This window comes from Apteryx mantelli, chromosome 11 (genome assembly GCF_036417845.1).
Source record: "Apteryx mantelli isolate bAptMan1 chromosome 11, bAptMan1.hap1, whole genome shotgun sequence".
Taxonomy (NCBI): Eukaryota; Metazoa; Chordata; class Aves; order Apterygiformes; family Apterygidae; genus Apteryx; species Apteryx mantelli.
Window position 1 is genome coordinate 11682378 of NC_089988.1, and position 20453 is coordinate 11702830.

Below are 20453 nucleotides of genomic sequence, written 5' to 3' on the forward strand. Positions count from 1 at the left end.
GCGTCTCCATCTGCTCCTCTCTGTGCCTCTCAGACCGCATGCATTTGTGTATATTTGGGTTGCAGAGCCTCAGCTGTGGCACAGTGCATGGTGAAACCTGTTACCACGAGCCAAGGACATCGTGTGTTCAATGGCCCCACTTCAGAGCAGAGCCATGCTGGCCTAGATAGCAGGTGGCAATGTAATGGTGGAACGAGGTTCCCACTGAGAGAGCAAAGCCTGCAGTGCCCAAGGCCAGCGAGAAACAGAGCTGGGCTGTGCAGGGATGCCAGGAGAGGGGTTGGCTGCCTGAGCTGACTCTGTGGCACCTTGGGGCCTGTGACAGAGGTGAAGCGATCTCCAGGCAGGACAAGGTGCCACTGAAGAAGTCCCTGGCCCTAGGCAACCTGTGATCCAGGCACCCTGAGGTCATCATTAGCCCAGTCCCTGTTTATATCATCTTGGGTTTAGAAGAGGTTCAGGAGGAGGAAAGCTAGAAGGTTTTTAGGGTGCAGAGACTAGAGCAGAGACCTTGGTGGGATGTGCCTCTCCCATTTATGAAACAGTCTTGGCTGTAGATCAGAGGGACTTTGCTAAAGGCAATGGCGGGATCCAGTTGTTTGGGTGCTGGTAGGAAACCTGAGATGCCTTGGGGCACTTGTTCAGCAACCACTACAAAGGGCCATGGTTTTCCTAGAGGTCCTGTGGTGTATCTGCTAGAGACATGTGGATGGGCTGGATACCCCCAGGCATTGGACATGGCCCTGCAGGCCTGTTTCTGTGTCACTGAATCAAGTGCCTGCACTGGATGACATCAACTGTTTGCAATTTTGGGGTCTGCATGTGTCTCAGCTTCCTAGTGAGTGGAGCTCTGGTAGCAGTGGGCATCTAGTATCATTGCAGGTGGCCAAGGCAATTCCCCGCCTGGCCCCCAACTCATGCTCTAGAAGGATGTGTGTCTCTCAGATTCTCCATCAGAGCAAGCAGACCTTGGCACATGTTCTCCAGCACCTCTGTGTCTCCCAACGTCACCAGGTGTGTGAGCAACTGACTCTCACCCTCATCTCCATTGATTATAACAGGAGCATGGACTAAGATCTCGCATGCAGACATCCATGCTGTGCTCACTTCTGCCTGGGACAGGGGAATCCCACCCCCTTTGTGTTTTTTATGGAGCTCACGAGAAGGATCTAAATCCCATACCAGCCCAGGGCCTTCTAAAGCACCCTGAGAAGCCCAAACTGACTCCTCTGAATCAACACCTGAACCATGTGTCAATGAGCTCCCTTCTTGTCCCCACCTAGGTGTCCTGCCTAGTTAAGCGGTGGGAATAGGAACTTTCAGAGTGGGACAGTTCCAGCTATCATAGATAGCCATCCTCTGATGAAATAAATTGCAGGGCTGGAATCAGTCTCTCTCCACTCTTTAGCAAAGGACAATAGCTGATTCTTTTAGTCTACCTCAGTGAACATTTCCCAGGAAGATGGAGCAGAAGACCTGCATGGTCATGCACAGACCAAGATCTCGCATGCAGACAACCATGCTGTTAGCACTTCTGCCTGGGACAGGGGAATCCCACCTTCTCTGTGTTTTTTGTGGAGCTCATGGGAAGGATCTGAATGCTATGTCAGCCCAGGGCCTTCTAAAGCAGCCTGAGAAGCCCAAACTGACTCATCTGAATCAACACCTGAACAATGGGAAAAGGAGCTCTATTCTTGTCCCCATCTAGGTGTGCTGCCTAGCTAAGAGATAGGAATAGGGGCTTCCTGAGTGGGACATTTCCACTTTTCATAGACAACCATCCTCTGATGAGACCAACTGCAATGCTGGAATCAGTCTTCTTTCAGTGCTTAGAGAGGGACCATCAGTGATTATTTTAGTCTACCTCAGTGAACATTTCCCAGGAGGAGGGAGCAGAAGGGACAGAAGAAATCATGCCTTCAGCTGGGCCTTTGGTCCTGAGTGGGGCCAGGCTCCAGGGATGGAGGGAGCTCATGGCAACCAGGCAGCACTGCTGAGACACAGCGCTGTCAGGAGCAGCTCCTCTGCAAAGAGCAGCAGGGCTCCAGGCACTGCCTGCAATTTCTGCCAGAAGATGAGACAAGATAGGGAGAAGCGAAAGGCAGGGTGCAGCAGAAGGACAGAAGAGAGCTCCTTGTGGGAGAAATCTTCACAGCCCCTGACACAGTAAGTCTCTGGCTGCAGGACAATGCTACTGCAGTTCCTGGCAAGTTCTTGAAACCCATCCAGTCACACGACTGGATTTTTAAGGATTGCTCTATCGGTTTCACCTTTACAGAGGAGGAGGAGATGCTTCAGAGCAGGGATTCCTAGTCACAGCACCACAGGGACAGGGCATGCTGCTACCTTCTCCCAGGGACGCTGCAGGGGAGTGAAACTTGGGTGTGCTCGCAGATCTGTCCAGGACTGTAATTCAGAGCAGTGCCCTGTGCCCCAGGGTGCTATGTGCCCAGAGCAGTGACTCTGCTGCCTGCGAGGGTCACCATTCAGCCTGCACGGGGAGCTCACCACGGGGAGCAGCTCTGGGTGGGAGGAGAGGCCCCCGGCAGGGCAGCTTGAGCCTCCTGTCAAGAGGATGCTGCATGGGTCAGGGCTGCCCACAGCTCCAGCTCACTCCCAGGACATTTCTGGAGGAGATTTTCCAAAAGGAAAGTCAGGGCAGGGGATACATGAAAGGGAAGGAGCTGTCATGAGTCTGTGCTTTCAGTTTGATTCTCTTTGGGTGGGGTGAAATGGGATTGGATCTGTCAGCTTTAGACAGGGAACTGAGGCTCCAAAACAGTGACACTGAGAGAGGAGCAGTTCTGGGAGGGACTCAGCAAATGCCTTCATCCACTCCTCTGCCTAAGGACAGAACCAGCATCACCTTTCCAGCCTCAGCAAGGTTTCTCTCCCCTGCTCCATAGCACCGGCAAACACAGAGGTGCCCTGGGCAGTGTCCTGCCCCCGGGAGGTTACTGCAGGGCAGAGCTGAGCACTCAGCAGGTGGGATGGGGTGTGTGAGCACTGAGAGGGGAGAAACGTGGGGACAGAAAAACAGGTCCCCACAGGGACGGCTCCAGGCAGCAGAGTCATGCTCAAAGTGTGAGAGGAACCATCAACTCCAAGGCCTCCTCTCCTCTCCCAGCCAGCACAGCCCTCTGCTCTCAAGGCTGTGGGGTCCAGGGCAGGAGTCGTTTCCTCAGCAGCCGGACATGCAGGAGAGGAGACACTCCTGAGTGCCCCTCTGCCCCTCCCTGGCCCTGCCTCCCTCACCACATATATCATGGTATTGCTCCATGTTTCCCACCTGCACATGCTGCCCTCGTCCTTCCCCTTTGGACTCTCTGGGCAGGGGGGTTTCTGATGCAGTTCAGACACTGAGACCCTGCGGGTGCTGCTATGCAAATGTGTCCTTGACAGTGAGGTGCCCAAGTCCTCCCCTAACCTGTGGGACTTTGGGCAATGCAGTGTGGGAGTCTGGGAATGAGCCAACTCTCTTGTCAGGACACCCCATCCTTAGGACATTCCGCCATTTCCCTGGGGTGTCTGGCTGGGCTGCAAGCTGCCCTCCACAAGGACACAGCTCTCCCATTGCAGCTGCGTGTTATCTAGGTGCCCCAGGCAGAAGCCACCTAGATCCTGAGGCCACCGACATGCTGCTGGGAGGGTGGATGTGGGCAGCTGGAAGGAGGCCGATGTGTTGCTGGCTAGAAGGGGAGGGCTGAGACCTGCCTCACGTCCCCTCAGAAAGAGTGCTGATGGGCACTTTGCAAGTGCATTCCTCTGCTCTCCATGGTGTCGTTTCTTTTTTGGGTAACACGAGTGCAACTGTCCTCCACCTCCGAGGTGCGAGCACAGGGCAGCTGGGAAGAAGGCAGATGGACAGACCAGCTCTGCTTCCTCTTCACTCAAGCCAGAGTGAATCCTTTTGCCTCTTGGGAATCACAGCTGCTCACCCTGAGTGCAGCAGCAATGCTGAGGATTTCTACCTCCAGGAATCCTCCTCAGGTGTGACAGGGTCAGCTAAAAAAAAAACAAAGAAGCCTTAAAACTATTAATGCACATTATTTAGAAGTGGGAATGAAGATGCTGAAAATGCCTTCAATGTTATGTGTGGATGAAATATGACTGGAACTGGGAATATAAATTTTAGTCACCTGCTTCCATGTACACAGTGCTGTCGGTCAGGGCTGGCTACTCTGGAGCCCACGGGCAGAGGCCTCTGCTCCTCACAGCAAACTCAGCCAGCACAAAGCAGAGCTCATGCCACGGAGCTCAATGATGGTGCTGCTGAAGTCGGGAGAGGTAATGTGTGTTTGTGGGAGGTTATGAGAAAGTTTGCTCAGAGAAGTCTGCCCTAACTTGTCAATTTGTCTTCTTCATCACACAGTCCCCCGTGCCCTAAAGGAGCGAAATGTCCAACAGCAGCTCCCTCAATGAGTTCCTCCTCCTGGCATTTGCGGACACACGGGAGCTGCAGCTCTTGCACTTCTCGCTCTTCCTGGGCATCTACCTGGCTGCCCTCCTGGGCAACGGCCTCATCATCACAGCTGTAGCATGCGACCACCACCTCCACACCCCCATGTACTTCTTCCTTCTCAACCTCTCCCTCCTTGACCTTGGCACCATCTCTGTCACTGTCCCCAAATCCATGGCCAATTCCCTCTGGAACACCAGGGCCATTACCTATTTAGGATGTGCTGCCCAGCTCTTTTTCATTGTCTTTTTCATGTTGGCTGAGTATTGTCTTCTCACAGTCATGTCCTATGACCGCTATGTCGCCATCTGCAAACCCCTGCACTACGGGACCATCATGGACAAGAGAGCTTGTGTGAGAATGGCAGCAGTTGCCTGGGTCAGTGGTTTTCTCAATGCTCTCCTGCACACTGGGAACACATTTTCCATACCACTGTGCCAAGGCAACACAGTGGACCAGTTCTTCTGTGAGATTCCCCCGCTCCTCAAGCTCTCCTGCTCAGACTCCTACCTCAGGGAAGTTGGGCTTATTGTGCTTAGTGTCTGTTTAGGCTTTGGGTGTTTCATTTTCATTGTGCTGTCCTACGTTCAGATCTTCACTGCTGTGCTAAGGATCCCCTCTGAGCAAGGCAGGCACAAAGCCTTTTCCACATGCATTCCCCACCTGGCTGTGGTCTCCCTGTTTGCCAGCACTATAATATATGCCTCCCTGAAGCCCCCCTCCCTCTCCTCCCCAGCTCTGGATCTGGTGGTGGCCGTTCTGTACTCAGTGGTGCCTCCAACACTGAACCCCCTCATCTACAGCATGAGGAACAAGGAGCTCAAGGATGCTGTCAGGAGACTTTTTCAATGGGTGCAATGTCAGCATCAATAACTGTCCCATGTGCATTTCCTCTGTATTTCCAGGGTATTTGGCATCATAGCTGTGTGTTGGTCAAGTCTTTATTTCTTATTTTTCTCTGTTATATTCTTGTAAAAGAAAAGCTACTTTGCTTTGGGCCACTTTTCCTAAGGAATCTCTCATTTGAATCTGACCCAGAGGCCATGTTGAAGCAGGAAGCCAGGCTTCCCCCTTCGTCAGCAGAGATGGGGGAACCTCAGAGCCCACTAGTCTGAGCTCCCACAGATGTCCCCAGTGCAATGAGCAGAGTTTCCCTTTGCAGGGTCTCTTTCGGCATTGTCTCTTTTGACATCAAGGGAGCTCAGGGGCACAGAGTCAGGCTCAGACGAGTACAGGTAGGGTGAGACCATGTGTCCCGTGTCCATTAGGAGAGCTCAGCTCTCCTGGCCACAGTCATTGTGTGATCTCAAACCCCTCTCCTTTGAGGGTGGCAACCAAATGTCACCATGGGCTGGTCCCTTCCCTCTCCAGCACTCCAACACTACAAGTGGAGGGGAAGTGGAGGGGAGGAGCAGCTTCTGGGGACAGACCCTGTGCTTGACAGCATCATCCCCCTACTGCCACAGCAGGCATTTCCTCACTGCAGCCTTTGCAGCTTTCCTGGAGACATGTCCCCACACAGCAGTAGGACTTTCTCTTTTCAGAGTTGTTCCTCCTGTTCATTTCCATGCTGGCATTCTGGGCTCCATTCTGTGGATATGGCCCCAGAGTTCTCATAACCTGGTGGTGGTAGGGTTGTGTTTCCATGTGCATGTGTCCTGTGAGCACAGGCAGGACCAGGCATTGGGCACCCTTATGTCAGACCTGGCCTCCAGAGTAATGTTTCCATAATAAAGGGGGATCTCCCTTGTGACGTGCCTGAAGTCTGACCTTTCTTCAGAAGATGGAGTCAAAAATACACCCAAGGGATTGCACCAGAAAAGGGCCTGCTCTTCTGCTTGTGAACTCCTTGGGATCCAGGGGATGAGTTCAGAGTCCCTGCGTCTGTTAGGGACTGCAACCTGGATTCTGGGATCATCTGTTGGTGAGCAGTGAAGATGGTGAATGGTCTCTGAATTGCCTGCCCTGGGCAGTCCCACAGGTGACAGTGCTGATGAGAGATGCCCATTCTTCTGGAGGGGAATCTGAGCCCCCAGGAGAGCTCAGGGGATCTCCAGGGACAGCGTGCGCCTGGGGTGGACAGTGAGTGGAGCCTCACTAAATGAGGAACGGTCCATGGTGGAGTGACCGGAAGGTAAAGCACTAAATCCAGGTATGCATGGGGAAATGAGGGCTCTGCAATCCCTGGAGAGGCACTGGCGATGCAGGAGGCCCAGGGAAGGGGCACGGGAGAGTGATTCCTGCACCCTCAGTGAAACACCACAACCTGGAGCTAGTGCACGCCCAAACACATCTCCTGCCATTGCAAATGCCCTGGGGTCTCTCTGAGAACCATCCATGAGCACAGACAGGTGCCAGCAGTATCAGCAGTGGTGATCCCTGTCCAGCTGGGTCTGCTTCCTGCCCCGACCAGCATGGTCTGTAGCTCCACAGCAGGGCTGCTCTGTGTGAAAGAGGAGGTGGGAGCTGAGGGTGCTGGCAAGGCAGGCAGGGCAGGGACCCACCGAAGAGAGGTGCCGTCCCGCAGTGCCTGGACGAGAAGAGCAGAGGTCTGGGAATGGTAACAAGGTTCAGGCACAGTCCAGCAATGGCCAGACAAGACTGGAGGGCTCCAACCAGACCTGTTTTGCATGGGAGTTTGGATGGGAGACTTCCAGAGGTCCCTTTCCACCAAAACTCCTCTGTGACTCCATGAATTCTTGTTTCTCAGCCTCTGCTCCAGAACACCTGGAAGCTCACTCTTCCCTCGAAGCCCATGAACGTCCTGGTATTCCTACCCTCGAGCTGGTATCCATCCCGAACCTGAAGCCTGGCCAGTGTCATGACTGTGCAGGTGAGGGCAGAGGTCTTTGCCTCAACTTCCCTGCTTCTCCCCTGCTACCAGCACTGCTGCTGCTGTGCCAGTGTCAAATCCTCCTGCTGCCAGACTGCCCCGGGGCCCGAGGCAGTTCCAGCGCCCTCCAGGGCTGTGCTGGAGCCTTTCAGTAGCAGGCTGAGGTGGGACTGACACTACCAGGGTGGATGGGGCGAAGGCTCCCCTCTGCCATGCTGGGGCTGGGGCTGAGGCTGGGGCTGGGCACAGCGTTTCCCTGGGGAGCTCCCGGAGGAGTCACTCTGGGACTGGTTGCCCTCCTGGGCAACAGCCTCATCATCACAGTGGTAGCCTGCGACCACCACCTCCACACCCCCATGTACTTCTTCCTCCTCAACCTCTCCTTCCTTGACCTTGGCTCCATCTCCACCACTCTCCCCAAATCCATGACTAATTCCCTCTGGAACACCATGACCATTTCCTATTCAGGATGTTCTGTGCAAGTCTTTCTATTTGTCTTCTTGTTAGGAGGAGAGTTTTCTGTTCTCACAGTCATGGCCTATGACCGCTACGTTGCCATCTGCAGGCTCCTGCACTACGGGAACCTCATGGACAAGAGAGCTTGCATCAAAAGGGCAGCAGCTGCTTGGGCCAGTGGTTTTCTCTGTGCTCTCCTTCACACTGGGAACACATTTTCAATACCACTCTGCCAAGGCAACACAGTGGACCAGTTCTTCTGTGAAGTTCCCCAGATCCTCAAGCTCTCCTGCTCAGACTCCTACCTCAGGGAAGTTGGGCTTATTGTGGTTGGTGTCTGTTTAGGCTTTGGGTGTTTTGTTTTCATTGTGCTGTCCTATGTGCAGATCTTCACTGCTGTGCTGAGGATCCCCTCTGAGCAGGGACGACACAAAGCCTTTTCCACGTGCATCCCTCACCTGGCCGTGGTCTCCCTTTTTCTCAGCACTGTCATGTTTGCCTCCCTGAAGCCACCCTCCCTCTCCTCACCAGCTCTGGATTTGGTGGTGGCTGTCCTGTACTCAGTGGTGCCTCCAGCAGTAAACCCCCTCATCTACAGCTTGAGGAACAAGGAACTCAAGGTGGCACTGAAGAAACTGGTTCGGCTGGTACTAGTTCAGCAGCAATAAGCTCCCCATCACTCTTCATTAGTGGTTTCCAATTCATCTTAGACAACTCTTACGCTTTGGGCATTCTCTCTGTGATAATCATGTTTGTGTAGAAGTGTTTGAACTCATCCCACTTCTCAAGCAACATGAATCCAGTCTATTTGATTCAGAGGCCTTCTGTGAATGTGTCTATCACTGTGTCAGTGCTGGCCTCCCAAATAGCATCACAGTAATAAAAGGGGATCTCCTCAGCACAGTGCCTGAAGGTTGGGCTCCTCTTCCAAAACGGGAGCCAAGAATGCGCTCAGGGAATTGCACCTGAAAAGGCCCTGTTGCCGTGCCTGGGTTTTCCATGGGCTAAGCAGGATGTGCTCATAGGGTGATGTGTGAGGGAATGAGGGCTGGATTCAGCTGTCACTGGTGGGTGCCCAGTGGCCCTGGAGGGGGTGAGCGGTATCTTGCAGGGACTGTTCCACATATTAGAGGGCTGGTGACGGACTCCTATCCTTCTGGAAGGGAGCATGGAGCCACCAGAAGAGCACAGGGGATCTCCAGGGGCAGCGTGGGACAGGCAGTGAGTGGAGACTCCCAAAACCAAGTGGAGTCACCCAAATGTAAAGGGCCAAACTGAGGAATGCACCAAATCAGGGCTTTTCAATCTCAGGAGAGGCAGTGGGCTGGGTCTAAAGACACCTCTGACCCCATCTTGAGCAATGTGAACTGCCCTGTGATTGCTCCATGCATCCTCCACAGGCACAGATGCTGGGGAGGGGGGTGTCAGGTGCAATGATGCTGGGCCAGCTGGCTCTGCCCTGACCAGCATGGCCAGTGTGGAGTCACCCCATGGCCCCACAGTACACTCACCCTGCAGAGCAGCACCGCCAGCCCGGATCCCTGCGAGGAGCACAGGAGAGGGCTGCAGGAATGGCCAGGCAGGCCAGCAAGGACACACTGACCTGGGGAAAGGCTCTCTGGGGAGCAGGGATGTCTCCAGAGAAGAGCAAAGGAGCAATTGTGTGCTTGTGGGGAAGAATAAATGATAACCTGTTTCTGAGTGTGTCAGCTCAGGGCAGGCTGCCCTGTCACTGGAGCTGCCTGAGGAGCCCCGGGGCCAGGACTCGTGTGCTGTCGTGGGGAGAGGGGCTGCCCAGAGGGGCTGCAGGCAGCCAGGGTTAAGGATCTCCTGGTGATGAGAGCAGTGGAGACATGGAGTGAGTGGCCTCCATTTCCTTGTGCCATTGCTGGCCTCCAGCCCTGGGGCTGATGGGCTCACACCTCTCTCTGCCCCCCAGGACCTGCTGTGCCCTTCAGAGGGGCTGGGGCTGTGGAGTGAGTGCCCAGAGCTCTGTAGCCCCCTGCAGCAGGCACTGCTGGGGGCCACAGCCAGTTTGGGCTTCTCTGGTGGGTGGTCTGGGAGAGGGCAGGGGAGGTGGGGAGAGCTGGGGAGGGTCTGGGCTGGACTGGAAAGGGCCCGGGAGAGGAAAAATGCCATCAGGCAGCTACTGTGTGTGAATGACAGTGTGGGAGCACATGGCCATGTGCTTGGAGGGCAAATGCAGGTCTCCTGGGAAAGGCACCAGGACGGGGCGGGCGCAGGAGAGATGAGCTCAGGTTGTTCCCTGTGTTGCATGGACACGCTGGGGAAGCTGCCCAGGGCCATTGTCTCAGAGCAGCCCCTCACATCACCCCTTTCCCATGCTGGCTACTGACCCCAGCTGTGGAGTTGTCCATGGCCACCTCCATCCTCCTGCAGGTCTCTCTGTCCCAATGGAGCGGAAAAGGTCAGCCTTGCATGACCTCTCTTCTGCACCAGACTCTGGCAGATCCAGGAGCACGGCTGTTTGCTGACCACCACGTGGAGCACAGCCCCGGCTGGGTAAGGATATTTTTACATTTGCTAAAGACCTTAGGCACATTAGAGTGCCATCACCCTCATGCCATGACTTTTTGTTTGTGCCATACTCATTTGGTATCATGTTGTAATGTACAGGAGTTGTAGGCTGTGAGCAGGGCCCATTCTGGACAAGCAGTCACTCATAATGAACCCTTGAACTGAAAACCTTTCAGGCCCAAGAGGCAACCTCACACCACTAGGAGGGGGCTGGCTCTGGAGAGGCCATGTTAGGTGCTAACCCACATGCAGAAAAGGACTTGCTGCCTGCAAGAATTGCAGTGCCTATCACCAGAGATGACAGAATTACAGAGTCATTCAGGCTGGAAGGGACGTTGGGAGGACTCTAGCCCAACCTCCTGCTCACTTAGGGATCCACACTGAATTCACACCAAGTTCCTCAGGCCTTTGTCCAGCTGAAACCTGAAAGCCTCCAAGAAGAGTACACAGTCCCTCTGGACGCCACTTCAAATACTTCAGGATCCTCATCGATTTTTCTCCCTTATATACAATTTATATACAATTTTATATACAATTTTAACAGCACTTGTGTCAGCTTTGAACTCTTTCCTCTCATTCTCCCACCATGAATGCCTGTAAAAACCTGGTTCATTATCAGTGAGAACCTTGATCTGGGAAGCTGCTATGAGTTCCCCCAGAAACTTTCCCTTTTCTGTGCTGAATAAACCCATTCCCTCAGCCTCTCCTCACAGAGCAAGTGCTTCAGCCCCCAGCCACCTTGGGGGCCTGCCACTGGCCTCACTCCATGTGATCAACAGTGTTCTACAGGCAGCCCCAACTGGACACAGTTTCTGGATGGGCTCTAAAGAGCGGTGAGCAGAGGGAGATAATCACTTCCCTCCATCTCCTGGCTGTGCTCCTGTTCATGCCACCCAGGACACTGTGGCCTCCTTTGTTGCCAGGGCAAGCTGCTGGCTGATGTTCAGCTCCCTGCCCAAAAAGACTCCCCAGGCAATATTATTGCAGAGTGTTAGTCTACCCCAGGTGCAGGACCTGCATTTGTCCTTGTTGAATTTCACAAAGTTCCTGACAGATCGTTTCTCCCTTCTGCTGAGGTCCCTCTGAATGGCAGCCCTCAAACATGTGACTCTTCCTCCTGATGAGGTGTCATCTACAAACATGATGAGAGTTGCATCCTCCAGGTCACTGGTGAATCTGTTAGACAGGACAGGTCCGAGTATAGACCCCTGCATACTCCACCTTTACCTGGCTTCCTGGTAAAGCATGACCCATTCAAAAAACCCTCTGAGCTCCATCATCCAAACAGCTTTTTACCCACCTGGTTGTCAACACAACTTATCATGATGCCTTATTGTATTCAAGAATATTCATGGAGACAGTGTCCAACACCGTGCTAAAATCATGGTAAATGACATCTAGTACTTTTGGGTCCTCCACAATCACAGGTCTTTTATCACAGAAGGCAATCAGGTTGTGCAGGAATGTTTTACCTTGGGTAAATCCATGCTGATTGTTCCCAGGCACATTCTTCATGTGCCCAGAGATATGATCTGAGAGCATTTGCTGCATGAAACACTCTTCACCAAAGTGAGGCTGAAGGGCCTGCAGCTCCCCAGGTTGTCCCTGTGGCCTTTTTTGAAGATGGTCAGAACCTATTCCTTTTTCTGGTCATTGGGACATCCCTTGATCTCCACAACCTTTCAAAAGGTGATAGAGACTGGCCTTGTTATGATGTTGGCCAGCCCTCTCAGTGTCCATGGGTGCAGCCTGAATGTAGCTGAATGTTACAGCTCATGTGCACCAATTCCCACCTGCTTTCCTTTGAGAACTAGCTGCAAACAGACAGAGAAGGTTTTGTCTTAAGAGCAAACAAACAAAAATAAAATTTGGAACAGTTTAATAAAAGATACAAGACACTCCTCAACTGTATGTCAAGTCCAAGCTGCCTCCAGTGAGGTCCACTGCCCACAAGGCATAACCTGCCTTGAAATGTTTTCCACACATAGATGGGAAAGGGTAGACAGAAACACAACAAAGGAGCTGCCTAAAGGGACAACGAGACTTCTGAAAGACAAGGCAAGCTTCAGACTCCCAGAAGCTCAGAGCAGCAACTGGAGAGCTGAGAGGTACCTGAATGACAAGGAATAAAGGGAGGAGGAAAACTGGGAAACTATGGTAAGTGCACATGCCCAGAGATGCAAAGATGCCTTTAGTAATGACCAGTTTAATCAGGACATGTGGAAATATGTGAGAGAGCACTGAGATTTCATCCACAGCCCAATAGACAGAGTATTGGAAACACAAGGTCAAGGGCAGATTGATATTTCTTCTCCCGCCATTAACACCCTTCCTGAAGATTTCCACTCTTTCAGCATGTTCATTGAAGTAGACTAAAATAATCACCAATGGGCCCTCTCTAAGCACTGAAGGGAGACTGATTCCAGCATTACAAATTGTCTCATCAGAGGATGGTTATGTGCAAGAGGTGGAAATGTCTGGCTCTGGCAGCCCCAATTCTCATCTCTTAACTAGTCAGGACACAGAGAACAGGGTAAGAAGGGAGCTCATTGACAGCAAGGAGGAGGCTGATCTCACCCCAGGACAGACCCCCTCAGTGCAGATGTCTCTGACAAATACAGTTCTCTGCACTTCCCTTTCTCGTCCAAAGAGGGAACTAAGTTGTCTCAACGGAGTTGTTTTGAGATACGTTTCCTAATGACAAGCTAAGGTCCTGCAGGAGCTGCCTCCAAAATTTCCACATGGCAACACAGCTACCCCAGGGCATCTCAGGCAGCCACAGCCTCTCTCTGTGGTAAAATGAATCAAGCCCCAAAAGCAGATCCTAGTCATAAGTTGAGATCTTCTCAGAAAATAACTCACTGCAACAATTGAGAAGAAATGCTCGTTTCCAAAACTTCACACAGTTTTTACCATAGCCGTATATTTTTTTCTTTCTTATGAATTGGCAGCACCATGTTCATGCACTACAGGAATTAGCCTGTCTATGCGAGTGTGTGTGTATATATATATATGTACACGTACACATACACACACACATTATTCACCAAAATACATTTGCTATCAACACTCATAATGGAGAAAGTTTGTTTTAGGAACTGTTTTATTTAAACTGTCATGTTTCAGCTCTCTTCTTCTGCCTCTCTGACCTTTCTTCTTCCTCCGCCTCTTCTCTCTTTACAGAGTGCTCCAAGAAACAGTTCACTGAACCACAGCACTTAGGGTGGGGGAGACCTCCGGAAGTCACCTTGTCCAGTCCCCCTGGTCAATGCAGAGGGAACTAGATGAGGTTGCCCAGGGCCTCCCCCCACTTATGCATTGGCCACAAGGGTGCTGAGAGTGCGCTCCATCCACTGTGCAGGCCATTCATAAAGGTGTTAAACAGTCCTGCCCCACATGTTGATCACTGAGGGATGCCACCAGGAACTGGCTGCCACTTGGAACTTGCACCACTGATCACAGCGTTTCAGCCTGATGGCCCATCCAATCTTCCACCTGCCTTATGATCCAATGATCAAGGGCTGAGCTCAACAATTTGCCTATAAGGAGACTCTGGGCGACTGTGTCCAAGGCTTTCCTAAAGTGAAGGTACACAAAATCCCTGCAAAATCCCCCTTGTTCACACAGGCATTCATCTTATGGCAGAAGGCAATCAGGTTGGTCAGGCATGGTTTCCATTTCCCCTTGGTCAACCCATGATGCCTCTTCCAGACCTTCTCCTTCATATGCTTGGAGATGGTTTCCAGGAGGATTTGCTGCATCACCTTCCCAGGGACTGAGATGAAGATGAGCAGCCTGTCGTTGCCCAGACCCTCCCTCTTGCCCTTCTGCAAAATGGGTGTGATGTCTGCCTTTTCCCAGTCATCAGGAACCTCCCTGATTGCACTGACATTTCATAGACAATTGGGAGCAGCATTGCAGTGACTCCCGCCACCTCCCCCTGCACCCTGGGGTGCTTCCCGTCTGGTCCCAGGGACTTGTGAGTCCTCCCCAGCTGCATCTTCATCACCCTTTGGTGAGGCTTTGCTAACACAGATGCTGCCAAAGGACTCGGGGGCCAGGGAGGCCTGGCAGCAGACAAGACCAGGAAAAGACAAGGTGAAAGAGGCAATGAGCTCCTCAGCCTTTCCCCTCTCTTTGTCACTATGTCCCCTGCCCCACTGAGCAGGGAGAACACATTTTCCTTGGATGGATGCCTTGTGCTGCCAACATCCTTGCAGAAGCCCTTCAGGTTACACTCCCCATCCCTTCCTAGATCCAGATCTGGCTCCAGCTCGAGCTCCAGCTGAGCTTTGGCTTGCCTAACTCCATCCCAAACAAGATGAAATCCTCTCTGCTGCAGTCCAGGGTGGTGATGCAGTTATTCCTCTTACCTCTCCACCATCTCACGGTCACTGCAGTGACAGCCAACCTCCACATTCACATCCCCATCCAGCCTGAGCTTCAGGCAAGAAACCAAGGGGAGGATGGCACCATCTATTTAGAGGCGCAAACTACAGAGGTACAGAAATCACACTGCAGAAAAGCCTGTTTTTCTCCCCTCACCACTGAAGGGTTCCAGGCAATGGCTTTTCAGGTGGTTGAAGGTGGATGCCAAGAATTTCCATTGTAATGTAGGTATGCCTGAGGCAGTGCCTCCCAGGCTGCCCTTACAGTCAACAGGGAGGAGGAGGTGTTCACCTGCCTTCTTTTAGATGGTCACATAAAGCACAAAGGACTCCTGTTCCAGAGACATTTACTCTGTGCTTGAAATGGGGCCTGAGATCATAGGCGTTCAGGATAATTCAGGTTGAAGGGACCACAGGAGGCCTGTAGTGCAACGTGCTGCTCAAAGCAGAGTAAGATAGAGGGTCAGAAACCAAAAAAAGGCCCCTGCCAAGGACTTCTGGGGGTAATAGAGAAGGAAAAGGCAGTAGAGGGTTAACGGGGTGATCCCATAGACGAAAGGGTTTTTCTCCTTCTCCTGAGAATGAAATTCTCAGCTCTCCAGAGGGAAGAAGCTGGGACACAAACTTTGCCACTAACATGGAGGTGGAGAATCTCCTGAGTGCCTTTCAGACAGAGGCTGGTGCAAAGGCCACCACCGCAGTGGCACCAAACCCCCAGGCATGCCTGCCTTGTTGCTGGGCACCCTGCAGCCCCAGGCAGGAGGTGTGTGGGGAACAGAGTGGGGTGTGCAGCCTGCAAGCCTGGCCACCCTGCAGGTGTGGTGGGACCCTGCTCCTCTAGGTGAGACTGGGCTCTCCTGCATTTCCCCAGTGTGAAGCCTGCGTCCTCTCCAGCTGGGAATACAGCCTGGCAGAGAGGGCCAACATGGGAAACACGATCTCTGTTTTGGGGTGTGAAGAGGGAGAAGCGTGGGCAGAAGGGGATCTGCTCATGCCCTGGGCAGTGATTCCCTCCGTGCAGCCAGTACAGCCCTGCTGATGCCCTGTAACCTGTGAGTACAGGAGATGGGACTCCGATCTGCTCTGTCTCTGAAGATTTTTTCAGCCTTTCAGACCCAGGATGCAAAGCACCTGTCTGGGGACACCTCAGCAGTCGAAGGACCTGAATGCCTGGCGTGTTCCTGAGAACTTCTATGTAGTATCCCAGCACTGCTTTAACTCCTGTTGTCCATGGAGCAGAGACTCCTTTTAAGGATGAACTCTGTCATGCTGTCATGCTATGAAGGTTCGATAGCAACGACTGAGACAGTAATATAATAATAATAAAAAAGATGTTTATTTCCTCACACAAGTTCTTGGATTAGTAACATCCATTAAAATAATGCGATTACTAATTTAGGAAGGATAACACAAAACCATCAGTTACTAATTTAGAAAGGATAACCTGAAACCGTCGATTACTGCGTTATTAATTGGAAGGACTGCTTATCCCTACTTGAAAGCTTTCTTCTTCACTCTCCTAGTGAGAGGGCTCTCAACCTCGAGGAGTTACCTTAACCCAGTGTCCCAGGAAAAGGGGAGGGGGGGAATACTCACGGTCCAGCCGGAGAGGATGATCAGGTCACGTTCCCGTCCCTGCTCAAACTCTCCTAGCTCCCAAGTCTCTCTTTATACGGCTGGGGCTCTGGGCAAACACTGCTTTTGCTGACTTTTGCGAGTTTCACAATCACAGGACTGTCTGTTTGTCTGCTTGGGGGGGGGACCCTGCTAGCGAAGCAAGACCACAACACCTCCGTATTGTTTCTTCCCTCCCCGGGGGTCCGTGCAGATTCCAGGTGGCAGACTTCACTTCTCCAGTCTTGTTAATCATTCCGCAGCCTTGCGCATATCAGTCCTTGCGCATATCGGTTGGTAGACTTCTTTAGTCCTGTTAAGTCCTCTGTTCAGCAGCTTTGTGCACGTCAGCTCTTGTGCTATCAGTTCTTCTGCATATCAATTGACAAACTTCAGTCCTGTTAACTCTTCACTCGCCCGTCAGTCCACCCCGTGACCAGAGTCACAGCCGTACACCCCCCCCTTTTTTGCCCCTCAAGGACAATCATGGGTTTGATCTTGTTGTTGCAAAGGCAAGTAGCCTGTGTTTAAAGCATTTACCTTAGCAAAGATTGTGCGTAATATTAAAGCTTTCAAGCAGACAAAAGCAATACATATAATGATTATCATGAGTACAATTATTATGACAGTTTGTAAGCCCGACGCGAGCCAAGCTGATACAGACAGTCCGAAATTTTGGAACAATTTTTGCAGCCAATTAAACCCGTTATCATTATGCTGTTTAATGTCCAAAGCTAGGTGTTTAAGGTTTGTGATCTCCCCTTCAATCAGGGTCGAATGGTCACTCAGATTGAAGCAGCACATGCCTTTGAATTCTTCACATCCATGTTTGTGTCGTAAAAGAAGATAGTCAACTGCCGCTCTGTTTTCTAATACACCGGCACGCAAGGCTTGCACATCTCTAAGCATTGCTGATAAGGCAGCAGAAGTGGTGTTGATAGTTTTAGCTAAAGAACATGCAATCTTTTTTTATAGCTTGATAGTTCATAGCAACTCCCACCCCAGGTGTAAGGAATGCTGCAGCTGAGATTTGTGATGCTGAGAATAAGATTACTTCTGAATTACATTCAGGGTTGAGGGATGAGGCCTCCCTCCTCTTTCGTGTTTGATTCCCAGCTATTTCCTCAATCTCTTGTTTGCTTGGCATATAGATGCTCAAGCGACCTATGGTACAGGGGCCACCAGTAGCATTGGCTGGAATGTAGGAGTAAGCTTTTACCCCGCATAGCCAAAACATTCCTGTAGGGAGCACAATATGTGCATAGTTAAAGGTTACATTGGTTGTTTGATGACATTTAAGAGGAGGCCCATCTTCCGTAAAATTGTGGCACGGTCGGGTTTTGCTGGTACAATTTACCATCATAGCACACTCAACCGCAGGAAACATTCCTTTCACCTTAATTTCTATCATTGCTTTGTTATACTGTGTTGTGGCGGAACCCCATCGAGACATCTGATTAAACGTATTAGTTACTTTGAAATTTGCTAGTATTGCCTTGTTTTGCACTGTCTCTAGGGGTATAGGGAACCCAATATTGCATGTGGTGTAAATTTGGGCCGCCGAAGTTCCTCCTTCTAGACAAAAGTGAGTGGTATTTAGTATTTCTCTAGCTAACTTTTCCCAAATATTGACATTGCTGCCCCATGGGTTTGAGATCAATGTTGTCACCAGGGCCGTCTGGAGTAGGAACACAAGTCTCCACATGGTATCCTGTAAGAGAACACATTTAGGTTTTCCTCGAGGCAGGGTGCCTCGGAATAAGTGGTTAATAATCAGGAATTATCCACCGAGAACTGATTCGATGGTTTTTTTCTGTGGCATCAAGTGCTTCCCATGCAAGGGGTCCTCGGGGTTTAGACAATGTTAACGGGACTACTCCAATTTGTGGTAGTTTTACCATCACAGGCTGTCCTGGTTTACCACGTGCAGGATCAATGTCAGGATTATCCTTAACGATGCCTGTATCGATAGGGCAAAAGGCCTGGGTTCTGGGACTACCGAATGTTCCCCATCGATTATTAAGTAGATGCACAGCATGGTTAATGCGTAGGTCCCAACTCGCTTTTTCTACTTGAGCATATCTTTTAAGTAAGCCATTGGCCCTTTCCACCATCCCGTTTGCTTGGGGATAGTAGGGGGTGTGGAATGTCCAACTAATCCCTTCTTGTGTCGCCCAGTCCTGTACTACGCGGGCTGTAAAGTGAGTCCCATTATCGCTTTGTATTTCCTTTGGTACCGGTAATACACTGAACCATTCTTGTAATACCTTAATGGTAGTTTCTCCATTCGCAGTTCTGACAGCTGTCGCTCGGAGGAGACGGGAGACCACCTCGACTCCCACTAATATATATTTTCTCCTACTTGATGGTTTAAGAGGCCCTATATAATCAATCTGCCAGGTTTGCCATAATTGTTTTTTTATTACTGATATGTAGTGGAGCTTGCTGTTCTGGATGATCCCTTTTTAATCTTAGTTGGCACTGAGGACAGGCTGTTATGATTCGTCGTGCAGTTGTTATATCTATGGGCCATCCTCGAGCTATACTTTCTTTTACTAAATCCTTTTCCCCTGAATGTCCTCGCTGTATATGTAGCCATTCTCCTATTCTGTCCCACTCTACTTCGCTTACTGTTACTCCTCTTACCCTCGACAACTTGTCAACTATCCCGTTCCATTTAGCTGCCAGACTTCCGTCTGAGCTGTGGGCTTTCACCCACCCTATTGCAATAGACCGTTTCCTTCCTTCTTCCAACAACTCTTCCCAGTCTGCTTGCTGCCATACTGGGCACCTATTTATTTGCCATTTATTACATTCCCAGAATCCTATCCAGTCTGTGGCCCCCTTGAATACTGCATATGAATCGGTATACACTGTTGTTGCTCCATTTCTTATGGCAAGTCGGACAGCCTTGAGTTCTCCTACTTGGGCGCTGCCATCGCCTTCTTCTATTATCGTATGGCCTGTGCTTATTTCTAAGGCAACTGCTTTGTATTGCCACCCCGTGGCTATCCTATGTGAAGAGGCATCGGTGAACCATACCCCATTTAGGTCAGACTTTTCAGTGAGTGGTTCAGCTACTGCAATGGGAGATCTTGGGTAGCTTGGTACTGTTTCTGGTACAAGGCTAGTTAGGGGTAATTGGTATTTGGTTATCTTTACTGGTCCCTCTTCTATTTCCAGGCTATCTTGGATTCCTGATAGATATGCATACCATTTACGAACTGTTTGTCTCTGGGCTATACCTTCAGGGGGTGGTGTTCCTCGTTTCACAGCATCTAAAATGTGGAAGGGCCCTCTTAAGATTACTTTCTGTTGGGTCGCTATTTTTTCGGTGGCCTTCACAGCCCTTACCATGGCTAAGATTCCTTTTTCCCATTCACTATATCTTTGTTCTGCCTCCTTGAAAGCAGTGGATTCAAATAAAATTGGCCGTTTAGGTTCACTTGTTGGTGATTGGAAGATGGCACAATAAGTTGCATGTGTGCTAAACCCCCACTCTACATCAAGAGGGTTCCTGGGATGCATGGGACCTAGTCTTTGATACTGATTCATTGCTTGCATTATTTGCATTAATGCTTGTTCATGGGTGTTGTCCCATTCCCATTTGCTATTCTTTCGCATAAGGTTATAAAGAGGTCTGGCGATTATCGAGAATCCTGGGACATGCTTTCTCCAATATCCCAACGTACCCATAATTTGTTGCAACTCCTTTTTACAAGTTGGGTTTTTGGATTTTTCTAAAGTCTCGAGCACCCTTTCAGGGATTGCTTCTGCTCCTGCTATCCATTTGGCGCCTAGGAAGGTCACTGTTTGGGCAGGTCCTTGACATTTCTCTTGTGGTATCTTTAGCCCTATCTCAGTCAGTTTTTCCCAAATTAAGTGGGCTTCTTGTCGCACTGCCTCCTTTTCAGGTCCCCCTATTAGTATATCATCTATATATTGATAGACTTTTACTCCAGGGGTTGTACCAAGCGAATCTAAGACTTTTGCTAATGCATTATGAGCGATGGTGGGGGAGTGTTTGTATCCCTGGGGCAGCCGAGTGAAGGTATATTGAATGCCTTCCCAGGTGAAAGCAAATTTGTCTTTATCTTCTTTTATTAGCGGGACCATGAAGAACATATCTTTTACGTCTAGTGTGGCCATTCAGGGGTGGGCTGCA

General features: G+C 50.9%; 1 protein-coding gene across 1 annotated transcript in view; it reads left to right on the top strand.

The window, feature by feature from the left end:
* Positions 1 to 4633: 4633 nt before the first annotated feature.
* The window catches only part of LOC136992973 (olfactory receptor 14A16-like), a 38713-nt gene continuing 22893 nt past the window's right edge, over positions 4634 to 20453 (top strand). The window contains exons 1-3 of the mRNA XM_067302992.1: positions 4634 to 5318; positions 7170 to 7292; positions 7800 to 7921. Of these exons, the coding sequence (XP_067159093.1) occupies positions 4634 to 5318; positions 7170 to 7292; positions 7800 to 7921 (930 nt within the window). The remainder of the gene's footprint in view (positions 5319 to 7169; positions 7293 to 7799; positions 7922 to 20453) is intronic.